The sequence below is a fragment of the Oryctolagus cuniculus genome, chromosome 3 (assembly GCF_051225735.1).
Source record: "Oryctolagus cuniculus isolate XC-2025 breed Fujian yellow rabbit chromosome 3, ASM5122573v1, whole genome shotgun sequence".
In the NCBI taxonomy this organism is placed as follows: domain Eukaryota; kingdom Metazoa; phylum Chordata; class Mammalia; order Lagomorpha; family Leporidae; genus Oryctolagus; species Oryctolagus cuniculus.
In genome coordinates, this window is record NC_142869.1 from 165460182 (window position 1) to 165483101 (window position 22920).

A 22920-nucleotide genomic window follows, 5' to 3' on the forward strand; every position below is an offset into this window, starting at 1 on the left:
CACTTTGAGTGATGCTTACAAAGAGATAATGCTATTTGTGGGATGGTTTAATCAGTAAGCACCATGTAGATATTCCTGACTGCTAACTCAGACCATCTCAGGCAAGCTCTGGAAAAGTCGTGTCTTTGGTGACAGACTCCTTGGTTTTGAGTGTCCTTTCCCCTAACAGCCTTGTGTGCAGAAGCACCCCGCTGTACACGAGCGGCTTGGCTGTGTTTCCCATGTTGGCTTCTCCTGGCTCGCGTTTGGTCCTGACTTTGGTCCTACCTGACCTTCCACGTCAGTGTCTGATCATTTTTCTCCCTTAAAAGCTCCTCTTCCTAGTCCTGGACTCCTGACAGGACTTCAGGGAAAGAAAGCAAAGTAACAAGGAGAATTGTAATGTTTCCTGTTTTTCTGAGTCAGTTTTGTCTTTTATATTAAAGATATTTAATATGAAAATGTAAAAGATACATTTTGGGACTTGCATTGTGGTGTAGCAGTTGGGGCCACTTCCTTTGATCACCGGTTCAAGTCCCAGCTACTCCATTTCCAATCCAGCTCCCTGCTAATGCACCTGGGAAAGCAGCAAAGATTGCCCAAGCTTGGGCCCCTGCACCCACGTGGGAGACCCGGATGGAATTCCAGGATCCTGGCTTTGAGCTGGCTCAGCCTCAGCTATTGTAGCCATTTGGGGAATGAACCAGCAGATGGAAGATTGATCTCTTTCTCTGTTTCTCCTCTCTCTGTAACTCTGCCTTTCAAATAAATAAATAAATCTTAAAAAAAAAAAAAAGGCCCATTGTATCTAGGAGCCCATAAAGTTGCGTTTGTGTGTCCTCTTCATCTTTACCTTGCATCACAGCTTCTTGCGTACCTTAGGGCATCTGTGAAGAGACAGAATTACTTCCTCACAAGGAAGGAAACAGGCAGTTTGTTAAAGCTGTGGGTCAGCCTACTGTCTGATGACTTTATTCCTAGTTGCCCTGGGAGGTTCTACTTCCTAGTAATAATGACAAAAGCAAACACCACAAGTGTTTTTTGATATATATTTAATCAAAAAGTTGATCAAGGGGCCAGCACTGTAGCATAGTAGGTTAAGCATCTGCCTTGGTGCTGGCATCCCATATTGGTAAAGAAGCTCCTGGCTCCTGGCTTCGGATCAGTGCAGCTCCGGCCATTGCCACCATTTGGGGAGTGAACCAGTGGATGGAAGACCTCTCCCTCTCTGTCTCTCTGTCTCTCTCTCTCTGCCTCTCAAGCAAATAAATAAATCTTTAAATCAAGTTTCCTAGGAAAGGACAGTATGAGGCAGTATCATGTGACCATCTCTGTTCTTTTTTATGTAATTCCAGAAATCGTTTGGCTCCTACCTTCATCAGATTTTCCAGACTTTTCAGGGTTTCATTCACATGTCAATCAGTTAATTCCTATTTATTAGACACCTTCGTTTTATCTCTCAGTGTTAGCTGGAAGGTATTTGGAAGTCCTAGTCTTACTCCCCCCTGACTCTTCAGAGCCCAGTGACTTTGTCCTAACCCCTTTGTGTCTTCACCTTTGAACACTAGGGCCGTCTGCTGAACCTAAGCTGCTCCACAGTGCCTACATTTGTGCTCTCAATCACTGCGACTACCCAGGTAAGGCCTCCGGAGTGGGCCCACAGAGGGCTGGAGAGGGTCCTGGGATGAGCTGGGTGTCACTCGGGGTGGGGCAGGTTGTGTGAACAGCACGTCAGCATCGCCTCTCTACTTGTCTAGGCTCTTGCCTTGATAGAGCTTTACAATGCTCCTGAGGGTCGCTATAAGCAAGATGTCTACCTGTTGCCCAAGAAGATGGGTAAGCATGTGCCCTTCCACCCTCATCCTTGCCAGAGTGGTTCAGGGTCAGAGGCTGAAGGAAGTTTGGGAATATTAACTTTCTTATGGATAGGGGGAGAAAAGCTGTCTTTATCTTTTTTTTTCTTTTTTTAAAGATTTATTTATTTATTTGAAAGTCAGAATTACAGTGAGAGAGAGGGAGAGACAGAGATCTTCCATCCACTGGTTCACTCCCCAAATGGCCACAATGGCCAGCACTGGGCCAGGCTGAAGCCAGGAGCCAAGCACTGCATCCAGTTCTCCCACATGGGTGCAGGGACCCAAGCACTTGGATCATCTTCTGCTTTCCCAGGGGTGTTAGCAGGGAGCTGGATCTGAAGCAGAGCAGCCAGGACTCTAGCCAGTGCCCACATGGGATGCTGGTGCTGCAGGTTGTGTTCCAACCCACTACACACAGTGCTGGCCCCTTTATCTTTTTTAAAAAAATTATTTTATTTGAAAGAGTAATAGAAGCAGAGGGAGAGACAGAGAGTTCTTTTGTTTGCTTTTTCTTTATAAACCTTTTATTTAAGGGATACAAACTTCATGCATTTCATAAGTACAACGTTAGGAACATAGTGATTCTTTCATCCATTGATTCACTCCCCAAATGCCAGCAGTAACCAGAGCTGGCCCAAGCCAAAACCAGGAGTCAGAAACTCTTATCTGGTCTCCCAGGTGGGTGGCAGGGGCCCAAACACTTGCTCTGCTGTCGCTCCCCCTCTTTGTGGAGGAACGACACTAAACCCTGCCTAGGCTTCCTATCCGAGTCACGGCACCATTATGTCGCTCCCCCTCTTCGTGGAGGAACGACACAGGACCCTGCGCTGTTCTCTCGTCTGCTCGGCCCTCCCCGGGTTTGCTGCTGGTTCTTCCCGGGTTGGCTACTATCCCTTCCACCTCCGTGGAAGGGCAGTTCCCCCTGGCCGCATTCCCCACTTCCGCAGGGGAGCGGCACACTGCCGGCCGGCTTTCTCGGGGGGCTGCACAGGTGTTCCTTCAGCTAGATGTTCCCCTTAGATGTTCCCCATAGATGTTCCTGGTGAATGCCGTCTCTCTCCTCCTTTATAGTCCTCCTCTGCCAATCCCAACTCGGCTGCCCACACGCCGAGTACGCTGCTCTCCTCCAATCAGGAGCAAGTCCTACAGTTTATTAGCTGAACTGGAGGCAGCTGTGTAGAAGCTGTTTACTTCTCTCCCAGCGCCATATTGTGGGAGAGCAGATGCATAGAATAAGTCCTAATTCCAGTAACTCAGTCCAGTCCGGGCTGCTCCCCACACTCTGCCTCCTAAATGCTTTAGTAGGAAGCTGGATCAGAAGTAGAGTAGCTGGGACTTGAACCAGGCACTCTGATATGGAATGCCAGCATCCCAAGTGCTGGCTTAGCCCACTGTCCCACAGTGCTCACCCTGGATATCTTTATTTTAAAAAGTAGGAACTAGGATTCTTAGGTTCCATTGCTAGATAATTTTTCCTATTTTCTATATGGGTCTCCCAAGTGTAAATGTGATATTTTCTGTAATTCATTTACCCTGCCTGTGAATATTAAGGATTTTCTCTAAGTGTCTTGTCTGCAAGAATATCACAGGGAAAAAAAATAATCTCCCAAAAGAAAGGAATCGTCTGCTGCCTTGTGACCTCTGGCATACCGGTCTGGGCCCCTACCTGTCTCAGACAGGACTTTGAGCTAGACCTCTAAGGCTAGCCCCGTTGTTTCAGACCCACGGAGAGACTGAATGGCTCCTGTTAAGAGTTTAGTTACATGGATGTTTGGTATAAGGGAAACATTAAACGGTATTAAATTTTTAAAGAGCTTGCCCCAAGTACCTGAACTGATACAGTATGTTTGTAATCTCCTCAGGCAAAGATCAGGGAGCAAATCAGCTTCAGGTTTTCTGTGCTTTCACACTAGGGTAGAGCTGCTGTTTGTAATCCCCTTTAACCTTTTTTTTTTTTTTTTTAAGATTTATTTATTTATTTGAAAGGCAGAGTTACACAGAGAGAGAAGGAGAGGCAGAGAGAGAGAGAGAGAAAGAGGTCTTCTATCTGCTGGTTCACTCCCCAGTTGGTCGCAATGGCCGAAGCTGCGCTGATCTGAAACCAGGAGCTTCTTCCAGGTCTCCCACGCGGGTACAGGGGCACCAGGACTTGGGCCATCCTCTGCTGCTTTCCCAGGCCGTAGCAGAGAGCTGGATCAGAAGTGGAATAGCTGGGTCTCGAACCAGCGCCCATATGGGATGCTGGCACTGCAGGTAGAGGCTTTACCCGCTACGCCACAGCCCCAGCCCCCCCCTTTAACTTTTAATAGTCACTTTGAAAGACTATAAAAGAAATAGAACAGTCCATATCTTTTTTTTTTAAGAGAGGGAGAGCTTGAGCTCCCATTTGTTGGTTCACTCCCCAAATGCCCACTATAGCCAAGGCTGGGCCCTCCTGAAGCCAGGAACTGGGAACTCAATCCAGGTCACCCACGTGGGTGACATGGACCCAATTACTTAACTCTCACGACTGCACCTCAGGGTCTGCATTAACAGGAAGCTGGAGTCAGGAGCAGGAGATGGGTATTGAACCCAGGCATTCCAGTATGGGATGCCGGTATCTCCAGTGGCATCTTAACTGCTAAGCCAAATGCCTGCCCCCTTATGTTATCTCTAATTCTGTTTTTCCACAAACTTTTTAAAGGAAATGACATAAAATCATAATCAAGTGTAGTGTATTCAGGTAATAAAATATACACAGAAACAGAACTAAGAGTACTAAAAACAAATAGCGTAGTATCCTTATTATTTATCTCTTCCAGTTCCCCCAGCTGTTAGTTTTGCTGAACGACCTAAAATGCAGAGTTCTGCTTCTGTCGCGTTCTTTCTGATAGACCTAGTGCTTCTCTCTCCCTCACTTTTCTGAGGAGCAGGAAAGGATCAAGGCTGAGAGTTAGTAAGCAACAGATGTTGTTTTGGAGCTGCCTTGTAGTGCAGAGGGTTACGCCCCGGCCTGTGAGGCCTGTATCCCATGTGAGCACTGGTTTGAGCCCTGGCTGCTCCACTTACAATCCAGCTCCCTGCCAATGTGCCTGGGATAGAAGCAGAAGATGGCCCAAGTGCTTGGGCCCCTGCCCTCCACAGGAGAGACCCAGATTGAGTTCCAGGCTCTTGGCTTCAGCCAGGGCTTGCAGCCATCTGGGGAGTGAACAAATGGATGGAAGATCCTTCTCTGTCTCTCTCTCTCTCTCTCTGTTATTCTGCCACCTAAGTCTTTTTTATTTTATTATTTTTTTAAGGCATGAAGTATAAAAGTGAAAGCAAACATTCCTAAGAATTGCGGGCCAAGGGTGAGCATTTGGCCTGTCAGTTAAGATGCAGGCTTTCAAGCCAGTGTCCCATACTGGAGTGCCTGGGTTCAGTACGGTCTCTGTCTCCTGACTCCATCTTCCCACCAATGCCCACCTTGAGAGACTACAGTGATGGCTCAAGGAATAGGGTTCCTGCCACCCTCATGGGAGACCTGGATGGAGTTCCCAGCTCCTGGCTTTGGCCCAGAGCAGTCTCTGCCATTGTGGGCATCTGGGGAAGTCAACCAAATGGGAGCTTGCTTACTCTGTCTTCCTGCCTCTCAAATGAAAAGAAGGGAGGGGAGAAGGGAGGGAGAAAGGGAAGAATTGAAGGCCAGTGAGCAAATGTTGAGCATATTTCATTCAGCTTCAGGAATTTAAAGGTATCCACCAATGTTTTAAGGCCTAGCTTGGGGAGACTAGCCAAATAGTAGGCGTGGAAGCTCATGCAGGGCTCTGTGATCTGTTCCAGATGAGTATGTGGCAAGCCTGCACCTGCCCACTTTTGATGCCCACCTGACGGAGCTGACAGATGAACAGGCCAAGTATCTTGGACTCAACAAGAATGGGCCCTTCAAGCCTAATTACTACAGGTGACTGGGCCCCCCAGAAACCAGGAGAGCCTAGACAGTGAAGAGCTCCCACTCAGGAGTGGATCTTTTTCTCCCCTCCATGTACATTTACATCAACTCAGACAAGTAAACCCAATCCTCCTCATTGCTCCCCGCCCCCACCCTCCCAGCCCCCATGAAGGACTCTTTGGAGCCTCCTGCAAACAATAGCGTTCTCCTCCCAAAGAAATACTGGCCTTTTTCACTGATGGGAAAGAGCCACACTTGTCTCCCCTCAGCATGCTCTCCAGAAAAGTCCCTGCCTCCCCATTAGACCTTTAGGCTCTTCACGGCCCAGCAGCCCCGCTAGCGGATAGTGTCACAGTCTCATCTTTCTTTTTCCTTCCAGGTATTAAGTTCCTGTAACTCAAGCCAGAAGAAGTTTTAAGGAATCGAAGAACTCCAAGCCTTTTCTCCACTACTACACAAGAAAGAATCCAGCAAGCTGCTTCTCCGATCAGAGCTTCCCGCCGTGCTCACCTTATGTGTTAGGTTATTTATTTATTAAAATCTAGAATCCTGTGCCTGTAGCCTTGGCCCAGAGTGTGGTTACTGCCCCCAGGGCCATGAAAGCTGCACAAGACAGGCTGAGGAAGGAAAGAAATGGGGTGAGGTTCCTAGTGCATCATTCCCATCCCCCCACCCCCATTGACTCAGAATCCTCAGCAATGGCCATTTTTCCTCGTGTCCAGGCTCAGGAGTTAGTCCAGGGATTCCAGACTCCTTGTTCCCTGGGGTTTTCTGGAATGCATTTTCAGCAGCTGCCTTTCTCAGCTTTGACCCTTCCCCAGGTGAAACCTTTTGGAAGCCACTAAATGAACACAGCCTGGGTTCCTAGCCTTGACCGTCGCTGTCACTGCCTTCTTTATAGCAAGGCTAGTAAGGAGGGAGTGTATGACTTTGACAAGCTCTACCAAGAACTCACCTCTGCCCGTGCCTGCTTGGGGTCTGCTTCCTTATCTCAGATTCCTTTCCTCTCCTTGAACACTGACTTTCATTTTAATGCTTTCTTGTTCTAAGAGCGATGTGCCTCCAGTATTTACTCAACAGCTCTGGTGTCCAGCAGACATTTCTAACCCCACCAACCTCTGCTCAGGAAGTGGGGCCAGCGCCACTGGGAACCATAGGTTACTTCCTTGTCAATTCACTGCGGTTTCCCAGGAAGCTCCCTTCTCTGCAGCTCAACTGGCTGAGGGACACAGAGATGACACTAACCTGTTTCCAGATGATCAAAGCTAATTGGAGCCTCATCAGACAGTCATCTCTTTGACCATTGCCATTGATAAAGCAGAGATCTGTAGTTTGAGCCTGCATCTGCAGTCTTTCTTCTCTGCCGTATCTTTTATAATCTGAACTATTCCATATAAAGATTATGAATTTCAGAGGTAGTTTCCTGAGTAACTCTAGCATTTAAAAAAAAAATCAGGAGAGCAGCATGAAATGTTATGTTCCACTCCAAGAGTTAGATTCCTTTTGGAGGTGGACCTGCTGGTCCACAAAGGCTCCACTGGAGTGGCCCTTAGAATCTTGAATTAAATAAGTCCCTCTCCCCTCCACCATCTCCATTTAACACTCTCATGTTTGCTGGTTCTCCCCCTCGCCTTGCTTTTTTTCCCCTAAGCTGATCTGCCTCAACGTCTCAAGACCAAGGAGACTGAAGGAAACCCCAGCTCACCCAGGATCACCATTGCCTCCCCTTCCAGACTCCCTCCCATACCTCCACCCTCTCCGCCGTCCCCTAGTCTTCACACAGACTCTCAGAGCTCGTCTGGAAGTGACCTTACTTCTGGAGGTAGGGAGGTGGTACTTGGTTAAACGGCTGTTTGCCTTGGTGTGTATCTCACAGGCTCAACCCTGAGAGCCTGGCTCTTCAGTGGCCGCGTGCCTCAGAAGTATGGGAGACAGGCCACACACCTGGCTATATCCTTTCTTTATGAGGAAGATCATAAATGCTGAAAATTCTGCCAGGCTGCTCTGCCAGTTCTTCCTTTTGCCTACCCAGTCCTGATGTGTGTGTTAATTGGATCCCTTTCACAAAAGATTCAGCTCTTCATACCTCATCTTCTATCCAGAGCAGATTCCATTAGGCACGTATCTGGACCCTAGCCTATTGTATTCTTAGACCAAAAATCATAACCTGCTGTTTCTCAGCAAAGCCTTGCTCTCTATGGAGCTTACTGTGTGCTGGTACTTAGAGTACATTCTGCCTTGCTTTAGAGAAGAGAACTGTTCCGAAAAAGGAGCCGCACTGGCTTCTGAGTTGGGCTGCCAGCGTTGCTGCCCGTGGTGAGGTATTTGCATCTGAGTTTCAGATGACCTCTCTTCGCCTCTCTCAGAGGACCCATTGTCATCAGCCCTTAATATGGAGGCCCAGGTCTCCTGGGTATTTGGGTTCTATCTTGGTGTTGGAATCAGGTCATTATTCCCTGTACCCTTGGAATCAGAGCAGGTGTCTCCAGCCTCTCACCTTAGGTGCATCTTGTCTAGGTGTAGGCATGGAAAGAAGGCTAATTATCTTTTTGTATGTGGCCCTGGCCTGTGGGGATACATGCCATTTTCTCTACAGTGAATTTGTGCTACTTTTCAAGGTCTTTTTTGCCTTCATGATGGGAATATTGTTTTCTTTTCTCATTAAAAACATATCTATATCTAGTTTCCCTTCCCTATGCCCTCTTGCCCCCTCCCCATGTGAGCACGGCTCCCCATGGCCACAGACTCCTGCAAAGCTTTTGTGCTGCTTGGCTTTTCTCTGAACAGATCAGAAATTGCTGCTCCTGTGGTTTTCTCAAAATTAACTTTGTCATGGTTTTAAAAAAAAATCAAGATGCATTATTGCATTAAGCTTTTTAAATAAAGGAAAATTACAGAAGGAAAATAGGTAACACCAGCAAATTATATGTGACAAGTTCTAAGCTATATATACATACATAAATATATATATTAAAAATAATCATCTAGTGTTCAATGTCATCTTACTGAAAGGAATAAAATTGCTAAGGATCACCACTTTTGAGAAGCTCTTGGAAATCTTTATGTCTAAGTGATTGTATTAGATCAGCAATAATGACTATGTAATCTCAAAAGACAAATAAAATATTCTTAACGTGGATTTTTGTCCTGAGAGTATTCTTTGCTTCTGCAGACTAGGAACTGAGGTGAGAGAGGTCTCTGGATGACAAGATAGTGAGTCTGCTACAGGACAGGGGTGTAAAAAGCTGAAGCAGTTACCACTAGGCATGTTTTAATGAACTTAGTCTTGAGAACCTTATTCCATGTTGCTCACTCCACTAATCAGTATCTTGTCAGCACCCCCTACCTGCCCCACCATACACACACACACCCTGGCCGTATGTAAGAATCTGCCTTTTCTGGGGCCAGCATTGTGGCACAGCAGGTTAACACCCTGGCCTGAAGCAATGGCATCCCATATGGACGCCGGTTTGAGACCCAGCTGCTCCACTTCCGATCTAGCTCTCTGCTGTGGCCTGGGAAAGCAGTAGAAGATGGCCCAAGTGCTTGGGCCCTGCACCAGGATATCAGTAGAGAGTCTAGGCCATTGTTAACGCTTCAAGCTGGTGCTCCCTTGGTTAGAAAGAGAATGCAGTCACTTACTATGAAGCCCAGGAGTCAGCTGACGGGCATCGCTCCCCTACAGCAGGGCCTGGCTCCTCTTTTTCCAAGGATGGAATCTTAAGTGTCTGGGTCTTACTTCCAGACTCAGGGTAGACCCAGGCTGTCCACTGCGGTGCAGGTTTCTCCAGCTGCCAGTATTGAGGGAAGAGTCCACAGAACTGTAGACTCTGAGTCAGGTTGATTTGGATTGGAAGCCCAGCTCTGCCATTTACACGTTGTGTAACTTACACAAGTATAATCAGAGTCTTGGTTGTCTTGACCATGAAATGGACAATGCTTATCTCCTAGGTAAGAGTTAAGTAACTTGCTCTATTTTTTTTTAATGCTATGTACAGAGCCTGGCACACACTGCTTACTGCATGAACATAAATTCCTTGTCTCAGCCTAGGGCCCTCCAGCCTCCATTGTATCATTACACCCACGTGCGCCCTTTATGGGAAAAGGAGGTGTTCTATCTTTTCTCTATTATCTTAGCTGCCTAATAGCCTCCATAAACTTCCTGCATCTTTTTTTTTTTTTTTAATTTATTTGAAAGGCAAGATGACACAGATTTTCCAACTGCTGGTTCAATCCCTAAATGCCTGCAACAGCCAGCGTTAGGCCAGGCTGAAGCTATAAGCCAGGAATTCCATCTAGGTCTCCTGTGTGGATGACAGGGACCCAGGTACTTGAGCAATCATCCGCTGTCCCCTCAGGTGCACATCAGTCCCAAGTACTTTGATACGGGATGCGGGCATCCCAAGTAGAGGCTCAACCCACTATGCCCTATCACCCACCTCATGCATCTTATTTTTAAGCTTTCTCAGTGTGTGTGCTATCTATTTGATCAAGTATCTGGTGTCTGAATTAATGTGGAGTGCTTAAAGAAGTATGTTTCATCCTTGTAACTTTACCCATTTATACCTCAAACTCTCTTGCCAGCAACCTGGTAGTGTCTGTTTGAAAATACATTTAAAATAACAGCACCAGCACTATCTCTGTAGAATGGAAATACTTGAAGACCAGCCCTGACTAATTAGTTTCCAGGTATACTTACAGGTGCTTCTGTGGGCGGTGGTACTGACGCCTGTCACTCCTTTGTTGACAAAGAAGCTAAAAGAAATTGTTTTTTAATCTCATGGCCTGCAGTTTAAAAATTTCCAGTTAATCTACAGTTTCTCCTATTTTCTTCCATTTGTTTCCAGGTATCTCCCTCCTTAGGACAAACGCTGGACATCTGGGCTCATAATGAGCAGATAGCTGTGTGATCTTTACTGTCTTCCTCTCCACTGGGGTGTGGAAAAGGTCAGGAAGTGCCCTCGTGTTGAATCTTTGTGCTCTCCATAGCTCTAATTTTTCAAATCCCTTCTCTCCAAGTAAAGCCAGATGGAGCTCTAGGCTCAGCATTGATGCTACAGAAGCCACGGAGAACTTGAGAACTGTCCTCAGCCCTCCTTCGAATCAGTCTCTGTCCTTTGCCCTAGGGATAGGCAGGAAAAGAAGCAAAGCCTCCAAACTGGGCCACTCTGGGCTGCCACCACTGTTGGGGATCCTGCTGATTGGCTAGGCTCACAAAGGAATATGAACTTCTGGGCCTCTTAGTTCTAGAGCTCTGTCTGCTTGGAAGGGAGGAAGAGAGGTAGAAGAACCCCCAATAGGCTGTGCAGTGGCAGGCTTACCACACAAGCAGTGACGAGCTAAGCGTGGGTTGTGAATGTTAAAGCGGAGTGAAAATTATTAAGTGTTTAACAAATTATACCCTGAAAAAAAAATCTCCATAGTCAAATAGTTTAGGCCTGGAGCCAAGGACTTTCTTGGAAATTCTTGCCAGTTCAGTTCTGTTAACCAGTGGATCGTAACCAGAGATTTTGCTCCTTAGGGGATGTTCTGTAATATCTAGAGACATTTTGGGTTGTCACAATTAGAGGAAGGGTACTGCTGGCATCTAGTACGGAGAGCTCAGGGATTTGCTAAACATCCTACAATACACAGGACAGCCCCCCCTCACAATAAAAAAAAAAAAAAGGTTTCATCCCCAAATAACAATATGGTTAAACATTGATAATGAAAATGGCTCTTACTCTTTGGGAGCTTATATCCAGCTTGCGGTAGAGATTGGAATGGGGGAGGAAAGGGCAGATGTCTTGGTACAGTCAGGAGACGTTGGGCAACAAGAGAAAAACCCAGAAAGCTTCAAGGAGTTTCTCTCTCTCTCTCTCTCTCAAACCTGCCTTGATCTGTCACCTGCTAACTAGCGGAGGGAGAGTCTGAGAGGTCAGAGTTGTTCCTAAGATGTGGGAAGGGGGTGTCCTTTGGGCCCCTGTTGCTTTGGGGGATATTAGTGAGAAATGCTAGGCCTCGGGGTCCAGGCAGAATTGGCGTGACACCAACACAGCTCAAGTGGGTTGAACAGGACCCTGTGCCAGGAGCAGAGAGGTGATAACCGGAATCTCTCCTCCAGATAGAGAACAGATGCTGAGCTAAGACAGCCTGACACCTTGGGAACTGCACGGAGTAGCTTCTGGGGTGTCCGGGGTGGGGGGCGGTATTCTCACCGGTGCTATTCGGAAAGCGCCTAGCGCCACGCTGGGCTTAACACGCAGCTCTAACCCCCGGCCCCCCATCGCTTCCTAAAGCCGCCGGGCTGTGAGCTGCGGTCAGGGCCCACCCATCGCCCGCAGCCTGTGGTTCTGCAATCCCGCTGCACTGCCTGACTCCTGCCCCCTCGCCGCCTTCTAGACAGCTTCAGAGCCGAGCAGACCACAGAGCCTCCTTAGCCCCCCGGTAACACTGAGCCCCTGGGGTCTTAGAGAAAGGAGGAAAGGCCTCGGGGCCGGGCAGCGCGGTGTCCGCCGCCGCTGACAGGGGCAGAGGACCAGGAGGTTCCTCAAGGGAATCTTCAATTTCAGTGAAATACAAACGTCCCCGTCCCACCCCTCAACGCCGGCCGCCCATTCCGGGGGTGGGGGTGCGTTTTCCTCAGACATCTCGGCTCTGGAGAAGGCGAGTCTCGCGTTTCCTGCGGTGTCTCCGCCGCTAATGGCAGAGGGTCCAGGTCTGTGGCCATGGGAAAGGGGAGCGCGCAGGGGAGGAGGCGGCCGAGACTGAAGCTCTGGGGAAAGATCGCGATTTGAGAGGTGTGAGGACAGAGGGACACCAAGCAAGAGTTCGGGAAGTGGAAGCTGGAGCCAATGTAGGGATCTCTGGCTACCAGCAATGCCGCAGGACTCAAAAAAAAAAAAATCCCTTGAATGAGCCCCCACCTCCTCCTCGTCCCGCTCCGACCGGTCGAGCAGCCAATCGCACCTCGAGGCGGGACCGTAGGGCGCAGCCGTAGCCAATAGCGACGACGGGGGCGGGGCTTGGCTCCGGGCGCGCGGCAGCCAGGTCGCTCCGGGCAGAGCGAGCCGAGCCGCTGAAGGGAGCCGCTGACCAGCCGCATGGAGGACCCCGCGGCCCCCGAGACCGCCGCCCCGCCAGCTAACGGCAACAGCAACGGTGGCGGCAAAGGGAAGCAGGCAGCGGCCAAGGGCCGGGAGGCGTTCCGAAGCCAGCGGCGGGAGTCGGAGGTGAGGAGCCCGGAGCGCGGTGGTTGGGAGACTCCCGGGTAGCAAGCGGCGCAGAGGTGATTCGGCCTCGGCCCGGGAGCCCTTGGCGCGCTCAGGGGAGCAGGCGCCCGCGGGGTTCCCCACGGCCGGACTCCGGGCTCTGCAGTCCCGGCCCCTCTCCGCCGGTGTCCAGCTGCGGGCCGGGAGCCGTTTACCCTTTGACCCCTGCCGGCGGGGGCGCCGAAGGAGCGCGGTGTCGAGCGTACCGGACACTTTCTAATATTCTTCTCACTGGGTCGCCGCAGCCCCCTGAGGCAGGGGTTCAGATCCCAGTGGGGAGGGGAGGGTAAGGGACCGGCCTGAGGGGCGGGGAGCGGGCGGCCGCGCTCCCGCTGCGGGCTGCTGCGGCGGACCCCCTCTTCTCTTTGCTCCCCCTCCCGATCCCGATCCCGATCCCGTGCCCGCGCGTGGGCCGAGGCCGGCTAGGGAGCGCCTCCCGCGGGCGTCGGGGTGAAGCGAGACAGAATTCCGGCGGGGCCGCGGGGATGGAACTACCCCAGTAGACAGATAGGAGTGCGAATATCTGGCCCGTTTCCTCCGCTTCTGAAAAAGGAAATCCCAACTAGATGCAAGGAGCCAGTTCTTAGCACTCCCCCACAGGGTCGCCCAGCGGGCTTCCCTCTGCGACCCCAGGGCAGAGCCCGCACACGGGGCATGTTGGAGGGTCAGCACAGACCTCGGGGCCCTGCCTTTCCCGAGAGCAGACAGCTGGCGCAGGGAGTGGCCCAGAGCGCCAGAGCTTTGGGGTCAGTCAGGCCGGGGTTTGAATCGCAGTCCTACCATGTATCTATCATCTGTGTGGCTTTGGGAAAATTAGCAAACCTCTCCCGGCTCCAGTTTCCGCATCCGTGAAATGGGGCTAACACTGCTTATTCAGGACGTTGTGACAAAGTCAAAGGGAGATCAATCATTCGGTATGCAGTGTTCAGCAAGGTGCATCCGTCAGTGCCTAGTAGCGCTTAGGACTTTCCTACTGCCGCCATCACCATCAAGTGGCAGAGCTGGTGCTGGAAGCCAGGTGTCTGACATCGCGGGCCAGTTTACCATCTCAGTAGCGCCTCCCTGTTTCCAGGATTTCATGCATGCTTTCCATTTTGATGCAGACAAAGAATCATTTTTTTAAAGTACTGGAGGAGGTGAGATGATCCTCCCCAAGTTCTGTCTCTTGCAGAACTTGCTTCTTGTCTTCTTGGTCTTTGGGCACCCTGTGCCTTCTTCCCCCATGGATACACTGTTCTTGCTCAGATGTTTTCTTTGTAGAGGTGTGAGGGGGGTGGGGAGTGGGAGGGGTGAGTCATTCATTCATTCAGTGTGGGGGACACTTTTAGGTGCAGGAGATAACATCAGTGAGTAAGAAGTCTTTGCCCTTGTGGAGCTAACATTCTAGTAGGGGTGGAAACACAGAGCATTCAAATAAATAAATAAAAATTAAAAAAAAATCATTTCAGAGTAGTGTGTTCTGTGCCTTGTCTAAGCCCTTCTGAGGAAGAGGTAGAGGGCCCCTCTGGCAAATCCTTCAGGAAAAGGCTCTGACAGCGCTTGGCTTTTGCCAATGAGCTCAGTGTCCCGAGACTCCTACCTGCCGGCTGTCTGCAGCTGGGCTCTCCACGCTCGGACGTGAGCCGCTCTGTCCAGGCTCATGCCTACCGAAAGGCTGGCTTCCCTCCACCTGCCACTGCGCAGGGGAGCTGCTGCTACCTGTCAGCGCAGCCCCCGTCAGCGCGCTACCCAAGTGCCAGATCCGCTTTCCCTCCCCCTCTCTGCTCTCCTGTGGAAGACAGTCCTCATGGGGCAAGGCTTTCTTTCCTCCCTAGGTCCCTCGAGAATGGCTAGAAGAGGATTGCTGTTGGCATGGGTCAGGGGAGCCTCCCTGTGCATCACTGCATTTGTGGGGCACTGTTGATCCTTCCTCTGGTGGCTTAGTGTGTGGATACACGAAGTGGAAAGGGAAAACAGAATAGTGTGGGCTTACCAAAAGGGTTCACCTCAGACATCGTTTAGTCAGATCTCCTCCTTGGGAAAGTTTTGACTGGACTGTGACAAAATGAGGAAAATGTAGGGCATTGAATTGAATTTCTAAACTTTAATTCAATATGTGAAGTTTAAAGGATTACACAGTTTAAAACAGGCGTTTTCATACTGCAGGGGGCAACCTGTGAAAGGGGATCATCACTTTTTTTAAGACACAGAATAATAGGAAATTATCAGTGCATCACATATAGTATTAAACTTTTTGTTAAATTTTGTTCTGATTTGTGGAGGGAGGGCAGGGGCAAGGTTATGAAGTAAATTGTATTATTTTTCCAGAAAGCTTGAAAACCCTTTTTAGTGATTATTGTTTATTCGTGGATTCTGTCCTTCCTAATGGAGGTATTAACTTTTTTTAAAAGCATTTTTTCAAAAAAGATTTTTTAAGCCCATATTTATCAAAATAAAACACCAACAACCTTATGTCACTACCACACACACACCTTTTTTGCCCCTACTTGTTCTTTTTATTTATTTTTTTTATTTTTTTATTTTATTTTATTTTTTTTTGACAGGCAGAGTGGACAGTGAGAGAGAAAGAGAGACAGAGAGAAAGGTCTTCCTTTGCCGTTGGTTCACCCTCCAATGGCCGCCGCGGCTGGCGCGCTGTGGCCGGCGCAGCGCGCTGATCCGATGGCAGGAGCCAGGAGCCAGGTGCTTTTCCTGGTCTCCCATGGGGTGCAGGGCCCAAGCACCTGGGCCATCCTCCACTGCACTCCCTGGCCACAGCAGAGAGCTGGCCTGGAAGAGGGGCAACCGGGACAGAATCCGGCGCCCCGACCGGGACTAGAACCCGGTGTGCTGGCGCCGCTAGGCGGAGGATTAGCCTAGTGAGCCGCGGCGCCGGCCTGTTCTTTTTATTTTTAAAAAATATTTATTTATTATTTATTTGAGAGTCAGAATTACACAGAGAGAGAAGGAGAGGCGGGGGGGTGGTGGTGGTGGTGGTGGTGGTCTTTCACCGGCTGGCTCACTCCCCAGTTGGCCGCAACACCCGGAGTTTCACTGATTCGAAGCCAGGAGCCAGGAGCTTTTTCCGGGTCTCCCACGTGGGCGCAGGGGCCCAAGGACTTGGGCCATCTTCCACTGCTTTCCCAGGCCGTACCAGAGAGCTGGATCAGAAGTGGAGCAGCCAGGTCTTGAACTGGCACTCATATGGGATGCCGGCACTGCAGGTGGTAGCTTTACCCGCTATGCCCCAGCACAGGCCCTCCCATTAGTTCTTGTAATACAAAAATTTGGAAATCTTGCTTTGGGAAAAATATATCATGTATGGAGAACCATAAAAATATTCATAAGATTTGATGCATTAATTCCCTTTATAAAATTATAATATGGGGCCCAGTGTCATGACGTAGCAGATGCAGCCACTGCCTGCAATACTGGCATTCCATATGGGTGCCAGTGTGTGTCCTGGCTGCTCTACGTTTAGTCCAGCTCCCTGCTAATGTGCCTGAGAAAAGCAGTGGAAGAAGGCGCAGGTGTTTGGGTCCCTGCTACACTCATGGGAGATCTGGAAGAAGCTTCTGACTCCTGGCCTGGCCCAGTGCTGGCCATTGCAACCATCTGGGGAGTGAACTAGCAGATGGAAGATATCTCTCACTCTCTCTATTTCTTCCTCTCTCTATGTAACTCTGACTTTCAAATAGATAAATAAATCTTTAAAAAAAAATTCTATTCTTGGGAAAGAGACTCAATATAAAAAATATATAGGGCCGGCGCCGTGGCTCAACAGGCTAATCCTCCGCCTAGTGGCGCCGGCACACCGGGTTCTAGTCCCGGTCGGGGCGCCGGATTCTGTCCCAGTTGCCCCTCTTCCAGGCCAGCTCTCTGCTGTGGCCAGAGAGTGCAGTGGAGGATGGCCCAAGTGCTTGGGCCCTGCACCCCATGGGAGACCAGGAGAAGCACCTGGCTCCTGCCATCGGATCAGCGCGGTGCGCCAGCCGCAGCGCGCCAGCCACGGCAGCCATTGGAGGGTGAACCAACGGCAAAGGAAGACCTTTCTCTCTGTCTCTCTCTCACTGTCCACTCTGCCTGGTAAAAATTATATATATATATATATATATATATATATATATATATATATATATAGGTATTTTATGGCTTCCATACAAACAATAAAGAAAAATTGAAAACAACTTAAATGTCCAACAATAGGGAACTGGATAAGTAAACCAACAGCTATCTATACTTATACAACCATTTCAAATGATAATCATAATAATATGAAAATAATGCCCTTATAATATAGCATTAAAATTGTGAGTAACCACCCACATAGTGCTGGGTGATGCTAAGTGCCTTTCCTTTATCAATTCATTTAGTCCTTATAATGACCCTGTTAAGTAAATCTTATTATCTTTATCTTGCGGATGAGAAAACTGAGTGCATCATTTTCCAACAATTCTCTGACGTCAATTAGGCATCCTACAATTCAGTTCAATTCTGACACTAACTTCCCAGGTTTAGCACAGACAAGTTAATAGTTCATTCCCATAAGGCTGCCCCCACTTTAGGTGCCAGCCACACGTAGGGTCTACAGGTTTGGCACACTTCCACTGGCCAGCTACAAATTTAAGAGTTGCATGACTCTTCTCAGGTTTGATAATTCTCTAGAAAGACTCACAGACCTCAGACAAGTATGTGTTTGTGATTATATTATGAAGGATATAGCTCAGAACCCTCTCATTGGAAGACGTGCATAGGACAAAGCTTGGGGCTGAGGTGGTGCAGAGCTTCCCTGCCCTGTTTGGGCACCACCCTCCTAGCACATCTGTTTGCTCACCAATCCAACAGCTGCGAAAGCCTTATCATTTCTGAGTTTTCATAGGGGCTTTCATTACCTAGGCACGATTAAACCATTGGCCACATTGCTGGAGTCAATCTCTGGTCTTCCTTCTCCCCTCCTGGGGGTGGTTCTGAATACTCTCAGAGCAGATACTTAGTCTTTCTGACCTAACCAGCTCTTCCCTTGAAACTATCTAAGGGCCAAAATGAGTCACCTTACTTGTATGAGTTCTGATACGGTTGACAGGGGCTCATTATAAATAGCAGACACTCCTGTCACTCAGGAAGTTCTAAGGGTTTATAAGAGCCTGTTGCCAGGAACTAGGGACAACGACCAAATATATTTCATTTTTTGCTTATTTTTTAGTTGTGTGGGTTTGTTTGTTTGTTTGTTTTTGTTTTGTTTTGTTTTGTTTTTTGTCTTTGAAAGGCAGAGACAGACCAATAGAGAGCTCCCATCATTCCGGCTTGGGCCGAAGCCGAGCTGGGAGCTCAGTGTAGGTCTTTCATGTGGGTGAGAGGAACCCAATGACTCGCTGCCTCCCCGGGTCTGCAGGATGCAGGAGTGGAGCCGGGTACTGAACCCAGGCGCTTCAGTGTGGGTCATGGATGTCTTAACGTCCCACCAGCCCCCAAATATATTTATTTTTTTTTAAAAAAATTATTTGAAAGAACGATGGCAGGGGTAAGGGGAGTAACAGAAGTTGGTGGGAAACAGAAAGCAGTTTTCCATCCTCTGCTTTACTCCCCAAATGGCCATAACAGCCGGGTTAGGCCAGGCCAAAGCCAAGAGCCTGGAACTCCATTTGGGACTTCCACGTGGGAGACAGGGGCCCAAGTACTTGGGTCATCTAATGCTGCCTTCCCAGGCTCAGTTGGATTTGAAGAAGCACAACCAGGACTAGAACCAGCACTTCAGCATGGAATGTCAGTGTTGCAAGTAGCAACGTAACGTGTAGTGCCACAACATGAGCCCCGCAGATGTAGTTCTTATACCATGCTTGGGCACAGAAAGTGTAACTTGCCTGTGATTACTGATACGTGTTAGAGCTGAGGTTCAGATTTTAAAATTCAGATATATTAAAGTATAGTGGAAGGGAATATCCAAAGTGCTTGAAGAGGTTAGTGGGTGGGATTATATGTAAATATTTTAACAGAATTATACGTACAGCATCTTGGGAAATCTGGCCATCATCACAACGTGGAGGGGAAATGCTGCTACCATATTCGACAACCTAAAGTTGTAGAGAACTAGAGCTGGAGAACCTCGTTATAGGTGAAGAACTGTGATCCACAGCATGAGACGTCCCAAGGCGTGCATCTGGTGAATGACACGTGTGATGCTAAAGTCCAGTTATCCTCTTTTTTTTTTTTTTTCTTTTTTTTTGTCCATCACTTTCTGGAGATCAGATAGCTATTCCTCTTGGTTTATATAGATTGGATATAGGCACAAATTATAGTTTGCATTTCCATGCATAATCCTGCTCTTTACCCAGACCTTCTGATTTCCGTGTAGGAATCCACAGCCTCTCCCTGCACTGAGTCTCAAGTTCTGGCTTGCAGGAGGGTCTCCCTTGGGTGAAAGGCCCAGGTGGGACTTTCCCACCTGCCTCCACCCTGATCTAGCCTCAGCCTCCAAGAGGGGAAGAAGATGAAGTGAGGATGTAACCTGCCCCGGACAGCTGCTTTTTCCCGCACCTGCTCCAGTTACCAGGAACCTGTCTCTTACAGGGCTCTGTGGACTGCCCCACTCTGGAGTTTGAGTACGGCGATGCAGATGGGCATGCAGCGGAACTGTCAGGTATGAGGTTGACGGGTCGGCAGTGGAGACGGCCAGGAGGAGCGGAAAGGGCCCATAGCAGGTGGCTGCTGAACAAAGGCTGTTTTTCTTTACATCATCCTCCAGTGGGAAATATCTCTTTGTTCGCATTCACATTTCCTTCTGTGAATTCTCCTTGGCTATGAGATTCTTCTTTTTTTAAAAAAGTTTATTTATTTGAAAGGCAGAATTACAGAGAGAGAAGAGACAGAGACAGAGAGAGATCTTCTGTCCACTGGTTCACTCCTCAGATGGTCACAACAGCCACTGGGGCTAGCCCAGGCCGAAGCCAGGAGTTTTTTCTGGGTCTCCCATGTGGGTGGCAGGCACCCAAACATTTGGGCCATCTTTCCCTGCCTTTCACAGGCCACTAGCAGGGAGCTGGATTAGAAGTAGAGCAGCCGGGACGTGAACCAGCACCCATATGTGGTGCCAGCATCACAGGCAGTGGCTTTACCTGCTGTGTCACGATGCCAGCCCCTACGATATTCTTTCTTTCATTCTTTCCCTCTTTTCTGCTCACCTCTCTTTATTAGTAACTCTTTTTGTACATTCTAAAAATTACTTTTCGTTCCTCCTCTGTCTTCCTGTCACGCATATTTTTACATGCCCCCTCTTTCTACCACCTTCTCGCTATCTCATTCCATCTCTCTCTCCTTTTCTTCTCTTTATTTCCCTAATGCCTGTACCTTATTAAACTCTCAACAATGTTTGAGGAGAAATTCTATATAGACAGCCAACCAACCAAGCAAAGCTGGACTTGTCACCCGCATCCATCATAGTAGTGATCTGCTTGGGTGTTCGTAAGCTGGTGCTGAGTGGTCTCATTCTTTCGGTGCTGGGCTGCTTCTCTCTGTCTGGATTTTTAGCTTAGGGTAAATGTGATCTCAATACATTCAGGGCCTATGTGTTACACGTGCTATGAGTGCCAGTTATTAATAAACGAGTTTTGGGTGGAGACGGTGTGAAAGTTAAATATTCTGTCACATGGAAGTGACACTTTGAGACATGCTTTTTCAGAGAAAAGAGGAACATTTTTAAAGAAGTTCTTTTGAATAAGCACAGGGAATAAATTTTATGATGAGTGACAGAGAAATAGAGAGCTAAGTTTAATAACCAACCAGGATTAGAATCTGGAATAATAGGGGGCTGGTGTTGTGGCATAGCAGGTTAAATTGCCACTTGCAATGCTAACATCCCATATGGGCACCAGTTCAATTCCCAGCTGCTCCAGTTCCAATCTAGCTCCCTGCTAATGCGCCTGGGAAAACAGTGGAAGATGGACCAAGTGCTTGGGCCCCTGCACCCACGTGGGAGACCCAGAGGAAGCTCCTGACTCCTGGCTTTGGCCATTTTGGGGAGTGAACCAGAGGATGAAAGATCTCTCTCTCTCTCTCTCTCTCTCTCTCTGTAACTCTGCCTTTCGAATAAAATAAATAAAAAAAAAACATAAAGAATCTAGAATATGAGCATATACGTGTGTATCCTTGGAAGGGAGATGCACATCCAACACTGTGGCGTAGTGAGTAAAGCTGCTGCCTGCAGTGCTAGCATCCCATAAAGGCATTGGTTTGAGTCCTGGCTGCTCCTCTTCCAATCCAGCTCTCTGCTATGGCCTGGGAACGCAGTAGAAGATGGCCCAAGTGCTTTGGTCCCTGCATCCTCGTGGGAGATCCAGAAGACGCTGCTGGCTCCTGGCTTTGGATTGGCCTAGCTCCAGCTGTTTTGGCCATTTGGGGAGTGAACCAGCCGATGGGAGATCCCTCTGTCTGTCTCTCCCTCTCTGTATCTATAACTCTACCTCTCAAATAAATAAATAGACTGAAGACTGCATAGTTTATGACCTAACAGTCTCCTAGATGAACGCTCTAAAGAACCTTCAATTGGGTACAAGAAAATGTACAAAGATGTTTGTTGAGGCCTTGTTGATAATTAGGAAATTAAAAACAACCTGGAATACCTGTCAGTAGGGGAATGGAACAACTGGAATGTATCAGTGTAGTAGATTATGGTGTAGCCATTAAAATATCTGATCTGTATCTACATGCTTCAATGTCAATAAATGCTAAAAACCAAGTTGGAGGAAGAAGCAGGCACAAAAGAATTTACACAATGTGATGCTGCTTGGATAAAAGGTTTTTTTTGTTTTGTTTTGTTTTGTTTTAAGATTTTATTTATTTATTTGAGAGGCAGAGAGTTACAGAAAGGCAGAGAGAGAGAGAGAGAGAGAGGTCTTCCCTCCACTGGTTCACTCCCCAGATGGCCACAATGGCTGTATCTGGGCCCATCCGAAGTCAGGAGCCAGGAGCTTCTTCTAGGTCTCCCACGTGGGTACAGAGGCCCAAGGACTTGGACCATCTTCTACTGCTTTCCCAGGCCATCACAAGGAGCTGGATCTGAAGTGGAGCAGCCGGGACTCAAACTGATGCCCTTATGGGATGCTAGCACTACAGGCAGCAGCTTTACCCACTATGCTACAGCGCTGGTCCTGGATAAAAGTTTTCAGAAGTGGATAACAGCAGTGGAAGTTGCCCCAAGTCCTTGGGCCCCTGCACCTGTGTGGGAGACCTAGAAGAAGAAACTCCTGGCTCCTGGCTTCAGATAGGCTCAGCTCCGGCCATTTGAGGAATGAACCAGCAGATGGAAGACCTCTCTTTCTCTCTGTTTCTGTCTCTCTGTAACTCTACCTTTCAAGTAAATAAATACATAAATCTTTTTTTAAATAAAAAAAGTGAAAAACATCATGTGTTGTTTACAGGCATAAACATATGTAGTAAAAATATAAAAATGGGCATATGAGGGATACCCACTGATCTCGTTAGAGCGGTTCCCTCTAGAGAAAGGAAGAAGATAGGCCAGCAAACAAGTATGACAAAAACATTGTTCGGTCTGGGTAGATACACAGGTGTCTTATGTATTCTGTACTTACCCATATCTGAAAATTCACAATCCAAAATTTAAAAGACAAATAAAAAGAACAAAACCAAAGTTCAGTATCCAAGAGCCCTGGCTCACTTTTCTGACTGGGTTTGTGCTATACCTTTTTTTTTTTTTTTTTTTTTTTGAGATTTATTTATTTATTTGAAAGGCACAGTTGCAGAGAGACAGCAGCAGAGAGAGACAGAGGTCTTCCATCCACTGGTTCATTCCCCAAATGGCTGCTCCATCAGTTGAAACTGGGCCAATCGTAAGTCAGGAACCAGGAGCCTCCTTTGGGTCTCGGGCTATCTCTGCTTCTTTCCCAAGCGCATTAGAAGGAAGCTAGATCAGAAGTGGAACAGCTGGGATCGA

At 48.3% G+C, this 22920-nt stretch overlaps 2 protein-coding genes across 11 annotated transcripts in view; both read left to right on the forward strand.

The window, feature by feature from the left end:
* The window catches only part of AHCYL2 (adenosylhomocysteinase like 2), a 226754-nt gene extending 217870 nt beyond the window's left edge, over window positions 1–8884 (forward strand). For all 10 annotated transcript variants that reach the window (XM_008258209.5, XM_008258210.5, XM_089328570.1 and 7 more), the window contains exons 14-17: window positions 1548–1616; window positions 1737–1815; window positions 5637–5757; window positions 6125–8884. In XM_008258209.5, coding sequence (XP_008256431.4) covers window positions 1548–1616; window positions 1737–1815; window positions 5637–5757; window positions 6125–6131 — 276 coding nt within the window. In that variant the 3' untranslated portion in view covers window positions 6132–8884. The remainder of the gene's footprint in view (window positions 1–1547; window positions 1617–1736; window positions 1816–5636; window positions 5758–6124) is intronic.
* Window positions 8885–12726: 3842 nt separating this feature from the next.
* The window catches only part of STRIP2 (striatin interacting protein 2), a 50771-nt gene continuing 40577 nt past the window's right edge, over window positions 12727–22920 (forward strand). The window contains exons 1-2 of the mRNA XM_008258206.5: window positions 12727–12956; window positions 19542–19611. Coding sequence (XP_008256428.1) covers window positions 12828–12956; window positions 19542–19611 — 199 coding nt within the window. The 5' untranslated portion in view covers window positions 12727–12827. The remainder of the gene's footprint in view (window positions 12957–19541; window positions 19612–22920) is intronic.